The 13794-nt window shown below is 57.8% G+C and overlaps 1 protein-coding gene across 3 annotated transcripts; it reads right to left on the bottom strand.

Moving 5' to 3' along the window:
• Positions 1 to 404: 404 nt before the first annotated feature.
• LRRC75B (leucine rich repeat containing 75B) lies at positions 405 to 6977 on the bottom strand. 3 transcript variants are annotated; one of them, XM_011356003.2, is made up of 4 exons: positions 6790 to 6977; positions 4249 to 4377; positions 2672 to 2790; positions 405 to 1189 (listed from the first exon to the last, which is right to left on the bottom strand). In XM_011356003.2, exons 1-4 carry the CDS (start codon positions 6964 to 6966, stop codon positions 664 to 666), a joined length of 951 nt encoding a protein of 316 aa, XP_011354305.1. In that variant the 5' UTR covers positions 6967 to 6977; the 3' UTR covers positions 405 to 663. The 3 variants fall into 3 exon arrangements, with proteins under 3 accessions (XP_011354305.1, XP_023384077.1, XP_011354306.1); XM_023528309.1 differs by lacking the exon at positions 6790 to 6977 and adding an exon at positions 6183 to 6681; XM_011356004.2 differs by lacking the exon at positions 6790 to 6977 and adding an exon at positions 5076 to 6680.
• Between the last annotated feature and the right edge of the window lie 6817 nt (positions 6978 to 13794).

Genomic DNA, 13794 nt, shown 5'->3' with positions numbered 1-13794 from the left:
GGTACTGTGCCTTGCTCCTGTCAGCGGTCTTGTCCCCCGTCCAAGAGGCCCTGGTGGGGGGAGGTCAGCAGCCTGGGCTCAGCCCTGAGCTTGCTGTGGGCTCTGTTCTGAGCTTTGTCCCTGTCTTGGCTCCAAATCCGCTCCTCACCAGCCCTGACCAAGCCTTGCCCAGATGTGAGGGCCAGGTTCTTGGAGGCCTCCTCTAACTCCCCAGCCCAAAGATGGACCTCACCCCCACACCTTGGTCTCTGTGAGGGCCCTGCCCAGGGAGCGCCTGGAGGGAGGTCAGTGTGAGCTTGGTCCTTCCTTTTCGGACAGGCAGGGTCCCTGAGTCCTTGGCCCCCTCTTCTCCCCACCCCAGCAGCAGGGCTGTACTCAATGTCCGTGATGCAGAAAGGCTGAGGCAGACTGGGTATCACCCTTTATTGTGGGGTCTGCACAGTGGGTGCCAGGCCCCTCCTGCTGAGGGGAGGCTGGAACCTCAGCCTGGGCTGACCATCCGGCCTCCGATTAACTCACTTTCCTTCCATCCTCTTAATCTCAGGTTGAGCATATGCACTGGGTCTCTGGGGGCCTGGGGGACCCCCGGGGCCTCCCTCACCTCCATCCCATGTGCTTAGGAGCACTGTTAATCAAATAGCGTGGGCCAGGGTGGGCGACGGGTCACCTGGTGCAGCAGGCCTGGGGCTCGGACCCTGGCCCAGCAGCTGCGGAGTCCCAGGTAGAGGCAGCAGTGGCGGCCCCGGCCGCGCTGCCCTCAGGCTCAAAGTCCAGGCCCTCATAGATGGTGGGGAGCGAGGTGCGCTGGCTCAGCCGCCGGCGCAGGCCGACCAGCAAGGGCTGGGGCAGGGAGGCCACATCCACATTGTTGCCCAGGTCTACCCAGGCCAGCGCAGGGAACTTGGTGGTGTCCTTGACGGCCTCGGTGAGCTCACGGGCGGCAGCTCGTGTCAGCCGGTTGCCATTGAGCAGGAGCTGGGAGAGGCGGGGCAGCGTCCAGAGGCTGGGCAGCAGCAGACGCAGCAGCTCATCGCTCAGCCCTGTGAAGCTCAGGTCCAGCACCGTGAGCCCGGCGCCCTGGCTGGCTAGATAGCGAGTTATGTGCTGCACATCCCGCGTTGACAGTGAGATTCCTGAAAGGTTCACGGTCTCCCCTGCCATCGGAGTCTCCTGGAGGCTGTTCTTGAGGCTGTGGAAAGTTTGCAGGCAGGGGTGGGCTAAGCAAGGCCTGTGGCCCAGGCCGGCCCCTCTGGCCACATACAATGACCTGTCAGGGCAGTACAGGAAGGTGGGGAGGTCCGCACCTACAGTTGGGACAAGCTGGGTTTAAACTGCTGCTTCCTAAGTGGGTGGCCATGGGCAATGCTCGGAACTTCTTTGAGCCTCGATTTCCCCTTTGGTGAAAGGGGACCTGGCTGTTGTGAGTATTAAATACACACCTGACAAGGCTCCATGAGCTATTATTATAAAAACCTACTGCGTGCCTGCATCGCCACACACATCTTACTTATTGCTATGCTAACCCGGTGGGGTAGAAATGATTACTGCATTCTGCAGAGGATCTAATGGATGCTCCGAGAGGTGACATGAGTCTCCCACGGTGTACCCAGGTCTACTAAGTGGGGAACCAGGCCTCCAAATCGAGTGCTCCAACTCCTGAGCCCACATGTTTTTTCCTGTGCCTCCTCCAAGGTCAACTCTTTGAGAGTAAAGATAGATGTTCCTATGAGGGTGACAAGGTATCAACCTGGTGCCCCAGGTCTTGGGGGCTAGAAAGTGGACAGGCCCAGGATAGTGAGAGGGGAGGTGTTGGGGGTCATAGGGGTAGGCTCCCTATGTTCTAAGCTGGAAAGTTTAGAGACTGAGAATGGTCCCCAGCTGCCCCCCAGGACCCCACTTTAAGCCTCTCCTGTCATTTGAACACGGCCCACTAGGCAGATAGGCCGGACTGGGGGCTGAGAGCAGTGAGACCACCTCCAGGGCCCTCACCTGCCATGGCAAGGAGCAACCCTGTGGGCTCCCAGCTCAGTGTGGGCTACCAGGCCCGAGGGCAGGGGAGAGCACCGGGTCTGTGGTTCTGGGCCCCAGGGCCTAGATGCCTGTGGCCGGTTTCTGGGTAGAGTCTGTGGCCATGAGGCTGTGAGGAAGTGACTGGGAGGAGGCCCCACAGCAGAGTGAGCTCCTGGGCCAGCTGTGGAGGCCCGGGCTTTAGGCATCCTGGCACAGAATTCCCAAAGGGATACAGGAAAATCAAGCTGGGGGTGGCCTTGGGCAAGCCACTTCCCCTCTCCCGGCCTCAGTTTTCTTCCCAGTACAATGGGAATCGTTACCCAGAATCTGTCTCCCTCACAGCGTGTTGTGAAGATTCAGCCGATACATGCTAAGGTTACCTTGGTCCAGCGGGGCAGGGCCAGACAGGTGGAGACTGAGGGAGGAGCGAATGGCAGAGGGCAGGTCATACGAAGAGTGTAGCGCGGCTTAGGGAGTATCCACCGCTATTGGCCAGACTGGCCTCCAGGGTTGGGTCCGTAATGCAGATGAGGGTGAGGGGCACCAACCTCCTTCTGAGGGAAGCCTGGGTGCTCCCTTAGGGCTGGCCCTGCCTCTCCACATCAGCCTGGGAAGGGACCCTAAGGGGCATGAGGTGGGGCTATGGCTGGACTTCCCTTACCAGCTCTGGGGCTTCCTCCGGGGCAGGCTGGATTCTTGCTGCCGCCGCTTGGAGTGAGGCGTGAGGTGGTAGATGAGCTGTCGGCAGATCTTGTCTGAGGACTTCCAGAGTTCACAGTCCTGTGGCAGGCAGTGCTGTCAGGGTGAGGCCAAGCCCCAACCACCACCCTCTGGACCTTGGGGATTTGAGTGCGCTGGTTGAGCACAGTCATCATTACAGATCACTGAGCTGCCCACTGGACTCCTGCACCTACTTTCCCACTCCAGCTATGGCCAGGCACAGAGCCAGGGGAGGCTGCGCGCTGGGAACTGCACAGGCTGGTCAGAGGCCCGCACTGCCCGGCGGGAGAAGACAGAGACAATGGGCCCTTGTTCCCTGTCCTCAGGCCTAGGGCCAGCATCTCTGGCTATTAGTCAGCTCTCAGCCCACCCTCAGGCTCCCCGGGGACTCGCCACAGGGGGAGGCAGGACCAGTCCCTTCCAGGGGGCCCTGCTCCACTGACGCCACCCTCAGAGAATAGGAACCAGCCAGGTTAGCATGCTCTTCTTCCTCTCACTCTCCATTCTAGACCGTGTCTATGGGACCTGGGTCTGGACTGCCAGGGCTGGGAGGGTTAACACGTTACGGCACCACCACCTGGCTCTCTCCTGGTCCTGAGTGAGCCCCTGTAGAGGCCCAGCTTGCGCAGAAAACAGGGGTGCCCTGCTTTCCACAGCTGGCACTGAGCACGCTCCACTGCCCACATGTCCTTTATCCAGTCCCTTTGATAACAGCGTGCACGCACAATGGCAGCAAGCCCCAGCGGTCACTGTGATGGCTCTAGGCTACCTCAGATTCCTCGGTGACAACTGCATATAGATGTGGGAGTTCAGAGCTGGCAGGGCCCGTAGCGAGCACCCTTGTTTCACATGGGACTCACTGTGACTAAGGGATGGGGGCTGGGGGCCGGCCACAGGCTGTGTCAGGAACACAGCATCTTCACTGCTCGTGGGGGCAGGATGTCTGCAGGTGCCCTCAGAGCAGGGCTCTGGGCAGACACGGTGCATGGGGGGAGCAGGGTGGAGGTGCAGGCGGCAGACACCGACTCAGCGTGAGGGGGGACTTGCTTGTGGCTCATGCTGTTATGAGAAGCAATGTGTACTTGTCTCTTAGGGTATCCATACAGGATGGGGACGTGTGGGCAGCGGTTCCAGCCTAGGGCAGCTCTCTTCTGGCCCAGGAACTCAGAGACCGGGAACTCAGAGGCTTGGGTCCATCAATGTATATTTCAGAACATTCTGTGTCCCACAGGGTCCCCATACTACTTCCTGCCTGAGTCCCGGGGCCTGCACAGTGTTGCCAATCAGGAAACGGTCTACTCAGCACACAACTTTCGAGGTTGAGAAAGCACAGCTCACACTTGCCCCAGTTGTTGGCCAGTGTAACACATTGAAACTGGCACCAGAGAGGGGCAGTGACCTCCCTAAGGCCTTGCAGCAAGCCAGATCAGGATCCAGGCCCCTAGCCTCCAGCCCTGGGCTTTCCTGGCCCCTGTAGACCACACTGCCCAGCCTGAGGTCCTTGCCTGCTGGCCTTACCGTCTTGGGGCACTGCAGGTCCCGGGCCAGGTTCATAAGCAGGTCATGAGAGATGGGGTCCACCAGATTGAGGAAAGCCACGTTCCTGTAGAGGATGTCAGTGAGGAGGGTCCCCTCAAGGCCCAGGTCCTGTGGGTGGTGAAGAGAGTTGAGTGAGCCAGGAGTTGGGGCCACCCTTCTCCAGGTGCCCTTCCTGCCAACCAGAGCCCTCATGTCTATTCCGCTCTCTCCATCTGTCTCCCTGAGGCTTGCTAGAGTCTCCCCACAGATGGCGATTGGCCAACTGTCCAGGGCAGGTGGGCCTTTTAGATGAGGAGAGGGTTGGTGCTTCAGGGCCCTCAGGGAGGTAGTAAGGGGGTCCCAGAGCTCTTAGACTGGTTTCATGAAGGTGAAACATCCTGCTGTGACACTTTGCCTTCTCTGGGGTTGGGCTTATCCAGGGGATTCTTTGGGGGCTCCTCTGATGACCCCCCAAACCACTGTCCTCCAGTACTCCCTTTGGGTTCTCTGCCCCTTCCATCTAGTCTCAAGCGCTCCCAAGCTGTGGCTCTCTTCTTGTGGACAGGTCCAGACCTTCCTGTGGGGGTGGACCTCAGTTCAGACTGGGTGTATTCATCTCCTGTCCTGAAGCTGTCCTCACTTCCTGTGCCCCTGCTCAGTAAAGGGTGTCACCATCCCCATCTTACCCCGCACTCTTCCTCATCCCTCCCCACTTCTCAAGAAGGTTCAGGCTTTGTCTCCCGTCAGCCTCCTTCTGGGGCTCCTGGACTCCTGACACCCTTCCCGTCCCACCCATAGGCTGCCAGAGCCGTTTCCATGAAACATACCCCTGAGCTTGACATTTAACCCCTTTGGTGGAGACCAAAAGCTCTCAAAGTTGTGTGATATCAGACTCGGGCACAGTCTGCAGTCTCAGAACTCTCCGTGGCCTGGCATTCACATGCTCCCTGGCCCACCAGCCTCGTTGTCTAGCCTCCGAATCCCTCACACCTTGAATAGACCCCATCGTCAGGACCCTGGCCTTCCTGCCTTTAGTCCTTGACCTTCTTCTACTTCCACCAGCCTCGTGTGGTGCTAAACACCCTTTTAGAGGTTCCATTTAGAGGATATACTGATAAGCTGATGGGGCAGGCAGCCAGGAAGGGCCTCCAGAACCCATCTGGGCCTCCCCAAGCCAGAGAGTGACATCTTTGGTGCATAAGCCCCCGGCATACAGGAAGACAGGACAGGAGGGAATGCCCAAGGGCCATAACTGCAGAGTTCCTGTGGGTTATGGGGCACGACAGGCCCCCCCACCCCCACTGGGCCTTGAATTCCAACCTCTGGGACACAAGGGGGCAATCTAACTGGTTTCCCAGCTACAGGGCCCACCAAGCTGGTGCCTTGGGCTCCAGGTATTGTCCCAGATAGAGATCTGTGCCTCTGGACAGTCTGATTCCATGCTGCTCTGCTCTTTTAAACACCATTCATATTCATGCTGCAGATGCCAGCTAGGGAGGATCCAGAAGGGAGGGGTGGCTGGTGAGCCTGGGATGACCCAGACAGGGCCCCAGACCGCAGCCTGCTTTCTGCTGGTCTGGACAGTTCCTTTTAAAGGGCCAGCCCCGCTTTCCAACCTGCTGGGCCAAGAAGAGTGTAGCAGGAGGAGCAGGGCTGGGAGGCTTAACGTTGTGCTGTGGCCTTGGCTGGCCCTCAATCTGCCCTAGATTCACCACTTTTTTCCAAGCCTCAGTTTCCCATCTCTAATCATCCACCCGCAAGCCAAGACCTTCATGGCTGATTTCAGCTTATAGGATGGAGCGGGTAGTGGTGGCAGCTGCTGCACAGGGGGCGAATGTGGGCCAAGAGGGAAGTGGCCTGCCTAGTGGTGATGCTGGGACAAGAACCCCTGTCTCCTTGGGCAACCCAGGGCTTGGGATCTGGGACTCAGATACCTGGTGTGTGTAGCAGATGTGGTGTGATGTACACATGCCAGGAGTATGTACTCAGTGGGCATGAGCTGACCCTTAAGAGCGTGGGTGATGCGCGCCATAGCTCTGTCTGGGCTGCCAAGGTGTAATGGTGAGGTTGCACCCGCTGACCAGCTGGGCTGCTGCTTCTCAGAGTCCTCTCTCTAGGGTCCACTGCCTATGCTCACCCTGGAGGAGAGGGGAGCTGCGGGCTTCTCATGGCCCCTCAGTACAAGATGCCCACTTTTGCCACTCCTCCCAGCCCCCTCCTTTCCTGCCAAGGCATGAATCTGGGCTCTTAGTCCTGGCTGGAGGCATCCTCAACACACACAACCGACCTCAAACCCCAGCGGTGCTGGGCACTTACCTGTCCTCTCCTCTACACTCACGGTGCCCCTGGCCTCAGTGGCTCTCACTTTAGCCGGCTGCCCTCTCTCCCTCGTCCTGTCACCCAGGAAACACTCCCACCCCTTGCAGCCGGTAGTATCCTCCCCTCAGAACCCGCCCGGGCCCGCGCGCCCATCTGGGGCCGCCCCTGCCTCCCGGCCCCTCCCGGGCCTCCAACCCCCGGCCGGCCCTCTCCTTCTCTCGCCTGGCGCAGGAGGCGCAGCAGCTGCCGGGCGCGTTCAGGCCGCCGCTCGCGGAGCATGGACTGGATCTCACGGAGCCAGCGCACCCGGCGCTCATAGGGCGCGGGCCCGCACCCCGCCGCAGCCCCAGCCTCCGAGCCCGCCTCGGGTCCGGCCCGGCGGCCCAGCCGCGCCCCCATGGCTGCGGCGCTGCCGGCGCCCAGCGGGCGGGAGGCCAGGCGGTCTGAGCCCCGCCCCCGGCCGTTCCGGCCCCGCCCCCGGCCCGGGATGCGCCTGGTGGGGAGCGCAGGGTCCGAGGCTGCGCATCCCGGCCGGGCCAATGCCGAGGAAGGGGGACGGGGGGAGGGGGGAGTCTTGCTGGGGACCCTTTGCTCCCAAACACTCGATTTGGAGGGTCTTGCTGGCAGACGGGACCCTGCCCGCGCTAGACCGGGCTTTGACGCTTTGGAGCTGGCTGGGGAAGTCGCTGGGCCCGGCAGGGGCGCGGTGATGCTTGGCGCCTCTAAACCCTCCTGGCCCTAGTGGGGCTGACTACGGAAACCGTTGCTTTGGCGGTGCAAAGAGCACAGGACTTGGAGTTAGGCCGGTGTGGATGGGGGTTCCGCTGATGTTTGCCAAACTTAGACAGTGCCAGCACCCGCTTTCAGGAATCACCCCGGCAGCAAGCAATTGTAGTTTCTGACGCATAAACTCTTACAATGACAAATATTTACTGCCCTGCCCTGCTTGGCTGGGCAGGCAGGGTGGAGTGGCCCCTTCTGACCCAGGCCTCTGATCTCGCGGCCTGGGAGATAAATGGGATGAGGAGTGCTAGTTAATCATTAAGCCCAGTCCTGGGTAGACTGGCAGCAGGCCAGGTGCACCTGCCCCTGCCTTGCGGCGTTCCTTCCGGTCAAGAGGGGGTGGGTGTTGAGCAGTGTGAGAAGGGGGACCTCTGGCTCCTTTCAGGACCAGGCCTGAGCTAGGGACTCGCCCAGCTCAAGAAGTGTTCCCACCCCCTGGGACTCCCTCATCAGGAGTCTGGGGCCTTTGTTGAAGAACCGTTGCCCCCTGCAGCCCCCACCCAGCCTGAGCCCCTCACATTCCCTGGGTAGGGGGCATTTGGGTCACTAGGCTCTAGCCCCCAATTGCCACAAAAGGAGGGCTTGTCCAGCCTTTGAGGACAGTGCGCCTGGGCATAGGTGCAGAAGGGGTGGGGAAGGTGAAGGGAGATGGGCCAAGAGTGGTAAGTGAGGGCCGAGTCAGGCTCCTTCATTTGAGTTAAGCACTACCTGCCCGGGAGTGTGTCTGGGGACAGGATGTTAGGCTCTGTGGACCTCCTTAGACAAGGCAGTGTCCTCATTGCTTGACCACCCACTGAACCCCAACCCTCGTTATTGCCTGCTTAGGTACCCCTGTTGGGCCTCTTCCTGGGTCTTTCTAATCTGGGCTCCCTTCTCTCTCAGCAATTGCTGGCTGGACCCAGCGGCCTCCCCTCCTGCTCTATAGCCAACCTTGTCCTGGGGCCACCTTGGCACCACAGGTTTCCTCTCTGGCAAACCTGCGTGACTGCCTAGACTGCTTTCCCTCAGGGCCAAGGCTCTGTCGCTGGCCTGACGTGGTGGTGACGGGGCCAGAGACTTAAACGGCAGCCGCAGAGACTGCTCAGATCCCCTGTCCAGAGCTGGCAGCCTGGTAAGACCCTCCTCCCCTTCCCTATGTCCTCAGGGCTGGAGCTAGAGCTGGGATAGCTCCCAGATCCTGACCATATCCTTCCAGAGGCTGAACCAGTCCCGGAAATTGTCACCTCAAATGTGAGATGACTGAGGTGGGGGTGCAGGGTGGGGGAAAAAAGATCTGAGCCTGGCATCATGAAGAGGGCAAAACAGACATTAGCATAGCGGGGATGCCCAGAGCTTAGAGTCCTGTGAAAAGCAGAGAACTGCCCCTCCCCCACCCCACTCCTCACCTCCCACCCCATAGTCTGTGTCCTTGGCCGAGAGATTCCTGGAGGACATTTTTCCAGGAAAGGAGGAAGGGTGGCGTCTGGGCCCAGATTTCTGGATGGGTGGGCCCAGATTTCTGGATGGGTTTCCCTCAGCCTCCTATGGGGGGTGGCTAGGTTGAGCTGGCTCTTGGGGACTCTTTCTTCCCTAACCTAATTTGGGCAGGAGGCCCCAGAGTCAGAGCTGTGCCAGGGGAGCGGAGGCATCGTTCTTCTTCAGTAGCCTCCATGTGTACTTAACTAAAGGCTGTTGGCTTCACTCTCTGGAGTTGCCCTGGGCAGCAGAGCTGATTGTAGAGACCCCACGGTGTGGTGGTGGTGGTGGATGGGGGTGCGGGGGGGATGGGCTGTGAATTTGCCCTCTCCGTCCCCAAGGCTGATGTGGGGGTTCCGGAGCTTGTACCAATTCTCTCAGGGCAGCCCTACTCACTGAGCAGCCAATGAGGTAGAGACTGGGGGGCCAGAGAGTGAGGGGAGAAACAGCCCTTCTGGAGGCAACCGGAGCCCCAAGTAGGGCACGCCAGGAGATAAGTAGCAGTGACAGCCACACCTTTAGCTTCCGGAGCTCTTGGCCACCCATGTGGTAGCCTAGCTGAAGTGATAGGGACTGAAGGTACAGATGACTCAGAAGGTAAATTGGAGGGCTGTGGCTGGAATTGGACCTGTCCCACCTTTGGGCTTCTTCTCTGCTCAGCAGAGAGATAGTCCAAGCCCAAGAGGAAAGCCAGCTCAGGGCTGACGGTACCTTAACAAGTAACCAGGTGACAGACACTGAGCCTCCTGACAGCCAGTGCAAAGAAGGATGCTGGATGGTTTTGGACTGTCTCAGAGGAAGGAAGCAGATGGATGCTCTATGAAGGCAGTTTTCCCTAGAACTGGCTCTACAGGCTTGTCAGCCTTCTGCAGGGCCAGGAATCTCCATGCGGGTCAGGATCTGGATTCAAATCTCCTGGACCTGCCACCTGTGGGGTGTGTAAACATAGGCAAAGAAGGTAGCTGTATTAGTTTTCTGTGACTGTCACAACAAATTACTACAGACTTGGTGGCTTAAAACAACAGAAATTGATTCTTTCGCATTTCTGGAGGCCAGAAGTCTGAAACCCAGTTGTCGGCAGGGCCATGCTCTCTCTGAAGGCGCCAAGAAATTCTCTGCTTTTCCCTAGCTTCTGGTATTGCCAGAAGTCCTTGACTTTCCTTGGCTTGCAGCTGCATCACTCTGAACTCTGCCTCCATTGTCACATGGCCATCTTCCCTGTGTCTGTGTCTCTTTTCGCATGTCCTTATAAAGACATTAGTCATTGGATTTAGAGTCCACCCTAATCCAGTATGACCTCCTGTTAGCTAATGACATCTACAATGAGTATTTCTAAATAGCGTCAAGTTCTGAGTTCCCGGCTATACATGAATGTGGGGAGACACTATTCAATCCGCCACAGTAACTTCTGCAAACCTCAGTTCCTCACCTGTAAAATGGGGAAATAAAATGCCCATCTGGCAAAGGAGTCGTAAGATTAGACATAACAAGGAAAGAGTGGTACACAGCAGTGTCGGATGCGCATGAGCTCTTTTTACTAATAAGCTTCTATGGCTCTAACCTGAATTTACCCGATCACCCAACAAGCTGTATTCTTCTCTTCAGTGACGATCACTGGGCACTGTGGATATTTTGGAGAGTAAGACAGACATAGAAGGTCAAAGTAACAGCTATGATCCTCTGCACCCCCACTCACTCTCCCACACACACACCCTGAGAACCTCAGAAGGCACCCGACCAGGACGTGGAGGAGGGCTTCCAGAGGAGGTGACGATGAGGTTGGGGTCTGAAAGAAGAGTGCTAGCAGGACGTCCCAGTAAGAGAGCAGTGGGTGTACCGCACAGAGGAAGGGGCGGAGCCCCAGCAAGGCAAGAATTTATCCTGAGGGGAAACAGGGCCTGTGAAAAGTTTTCAGTGGGGGAGGGGCATTTGCTGCCTGAGCACTGGGGCTGCAGTAGGAAAACCATGGAGGGGCTGGAGACCCTGAGGAGGAGTTGCCAGGTGAGAGGGGGTGGTCTGAGGGAAGATCAGGGTCAGGTGCGGCCTGGAGGGGGTATAGAAGTGGAGGCCCCTAGACGGGGTCAGTGAGGATGCAAGGGTGGCTGCGCTGGATTAGACTGGACTGATGTGGCCGGTGGAGGTTTGTGGAGGTTAACTGCGTAGCTCAGGCTTGGGCATGTTGACCTGAGGTGTCTGAAACTCCAGGAGACAGGATGTTTGAGCAAGACTCAGCTAGAAAGTAACTGAGTCCAGCTTGCAGAGGTGACGGAAGCCGAGGAGGTGCTGTGTAGGGGGGTTTGGGGGGCAGGCCTCCTGGAAGTCCAGGCAGGCTGAGTAGAGCAAGCGTGAAAAATGTTGGACGGTTTTGTCACATCAACTTAGCCCTGTGCAGGGTCGGTCAGTGGGGTGGGGGCTGGAGGGTGAATAAGGAAGCTTGGGCACCCGATCCCTGAGGCCATGGCTGTGGAGATAAGAATACTTGCCTCTTAAGCAGGGATGGGTGGGAATTTGGGCTTGGACAAGATCTATCTAGCCTTCCTCTCCCACCCTCTGGAGCTCCCAGACACCGCAGATAATTGCCAGGTGATGTGATAAATGCTACCTGTGCAGGGTTCGTGGGCAGGAAGGACCAGGCAGCCAGGAGGAAGGCACTTATGACTTCTGAGCTCTGAGCTGCTCATCGGGCAGGGACAGAGGTGGCGTCAGGCTTGGGTGTCAGAGCCACGGAGGTACAGGCCCTTACTGTATGCAGCCTTTGTACTGTCTCAGTGAGTCCACCCAACAATTGTTTTAATTATCCCCGTTCTGCAGATAGAAAACTGAGGGCAGGAAGAAGAGACTCAGTGGCTGGGGTTGAATTTGAACCTAGGGACTCTAGAGCCCATGCCCTAGGCCATTCTGCCATTCCGCCTCTGAGTTTGGGAGTTGGACTTGATCCACCAGGTGCCAGACCCGCTGCCGTATATTTGTAGGTGTTAATGAGCTGACATCTCTGGAGGTCCACACCCTTGGCCATGCTCCAACTACCATTATCACATCAAAGGTGGGTGCTGAAATGGTGAATGCCGGAAATGGCGCCAGGGAGTGTTGACCAGGCCCTAGGGACATGGGGACTCTGTCTGCCTGAAATTGACCAGAGTTTACCTCCCCGCCATCACTGGGCAACTCCAGCTTCTTCACCACGATGGATTCTTCCTTCCATGCCTTCACTGTGTTCTACGTGGCTCTGAGAGGCTGTGGCCAGGTAGCTACCGGCCACCTGAAGTGACCCCTGATCCTCTGCTTTGAGGTCTCAGACAGTGGCAGCAGGCTCATCTGAGGCAGACTGACTCATAGCTGCAGAAAGCATTTAAAGAAGGCAAATTGGGGCTTGCCACTGGGAAGAACTTGCCAACCAACCAATCTCGCTTGTCTTTATAGATAGTGAGTTCCCCATAAGGGCAGGTGTGCAAGCTGACCTCTCTGAGGTGCTTGAGATGGGATACCCGAGATCAAACATTTGAGATTCTGTTATCCTAAAGTTAAGATGCTACGATGATTGGATTTACAGTCACTTTTGTTCAGTGAGTTTTCCAAATGTCTCCTTGGTGCAAATACTAGGAGATACAAAATGTCCTGGAGGATATCAGGTTTCCTGGCTCCCAGCAGGCCTTGAGATCTTAGCTCAGTGGTTCTGGAGGATAGATCAGGCACTGCTTGCATCTGGACGTGCCTGCCTGGCTCAGTCCCTTTGAGGCTCACAACTGCATTTGGGGATATTGCGTCTCTACCAGCTGTGGCCCATCCAGGACATGAGGCTCACCTGGCACTTCCTGGGACTCAGGCACTGTTGCTCCCAAGACCTGACAGCAGAGTGGGGCATCGCAGAGGCAGCGATGAGACACACCACTTGTAGGAAGTGGGTTGCAGGGCCTTCCATGGTCCGGTTGAGTGGCTCTGGACAAATCCCTTCTCCTCTCAGGCTGCAGTTTCCTTGTCCTGGGAGTACCCTTCTTCCTCCACCAGTTCCTTGTTTTCCCAGGCATAGAGGTGGGGCAGATCCAAGCCTGTTAGAATAGGAAGGGCCTTGGAGGCCACTGAGGCCCATTTCTCAGAGGTGCCTGGCCAAGGCCCCCGAGGCACTCTAGGTTGCTGGTGCCAGCATAGAAGGGGTAATTAGGAGATGAAAAGCACCAGGATGGTGGGGTGGCAGCCTCCATGATACCTTGACAGCTGCCCTTGGCTGGAGGCCAGCTCAGCGCAGGAAAGCTCTTCAAGGAACGAAGATGCCGAGAGCCCAGCTCAGCCAGTCCCCGTCAACACTCCGGTCTTCCCACAGCCCCTGCCCACTTCATGGCCGCCTGAGGAGCTAATCGTCACCCACCAGGGTCTTAATGATTGGGCTGGGGTTAATGGGTTACCCAGCTGGGTGACACATTCATCAGCCTCCCTGGGATCTCAAAGTCCAGACGCCTGGCATGCAAGTCATTTGAGCTCAGCTACTTTCCTTTCTGCCCTTGACGGCTCAAGGCTCAGGAGAGGCCCAGGGAGGTTGAGGCTACTATGCCCAGAGATGGCTCTAGCACCTGGTATCCAGGCTCAAGTTGTTCCCTCCAGCTGGCATGTCCTCCCCAGTCCAAACCCAGCCCGGATTCCTCCCCACCCTCACTGTATCTGTCCTCCTCACGAGGCCCTGGGGTCTTCCTTCTCCTTGGCTAACCATACTATCTCATTTCCAATCCAGCTGGGGGCTCCTTGATAGAAGGATTTATATGGGCCAGGATCAGAGGTGAGAATGAATGAATTTAAGCCAGGGTCATGCTAGTGGTGGCAATTCTGGCAGGCAGCATGCTGTGCGTGGACCTCAGAGGGGTGAGGTGGCTTGGGCCCACCAGCCCCATGTGGGTAAATGATGGCCCATCCCCGGCCCCCGCTGCCTCTGTCCCCCATCAGCCAGAATGCAAAAACGTTGGAGGACGAGAAAAGGTTCCTCTGGGTCATGTGACTTCC

This window comes from Pteropus vampyrus, unplaced genomic scaffold (genome assembly GCF_000151845.1).
Source record: "Pteropus vampyrus isolate Shadow unplaced genomic scaffold, Pvam_2.0 Scaffold23, whole genome shotgun sequence".
In the NCBI taxonomy this organism is placed as follows: domain Eukaryota; kingdom Metazoa; phylum Chordata; class Mammalia; order Chiroptera; family Pteropodidae; genus Pteropus; species Pteropus vampyrus.
The sequence above is the reverse complement of the archived record's forward strand: the minus strand, read 5'-3'. Positions and strand labels throughout refer to the sequence as shown.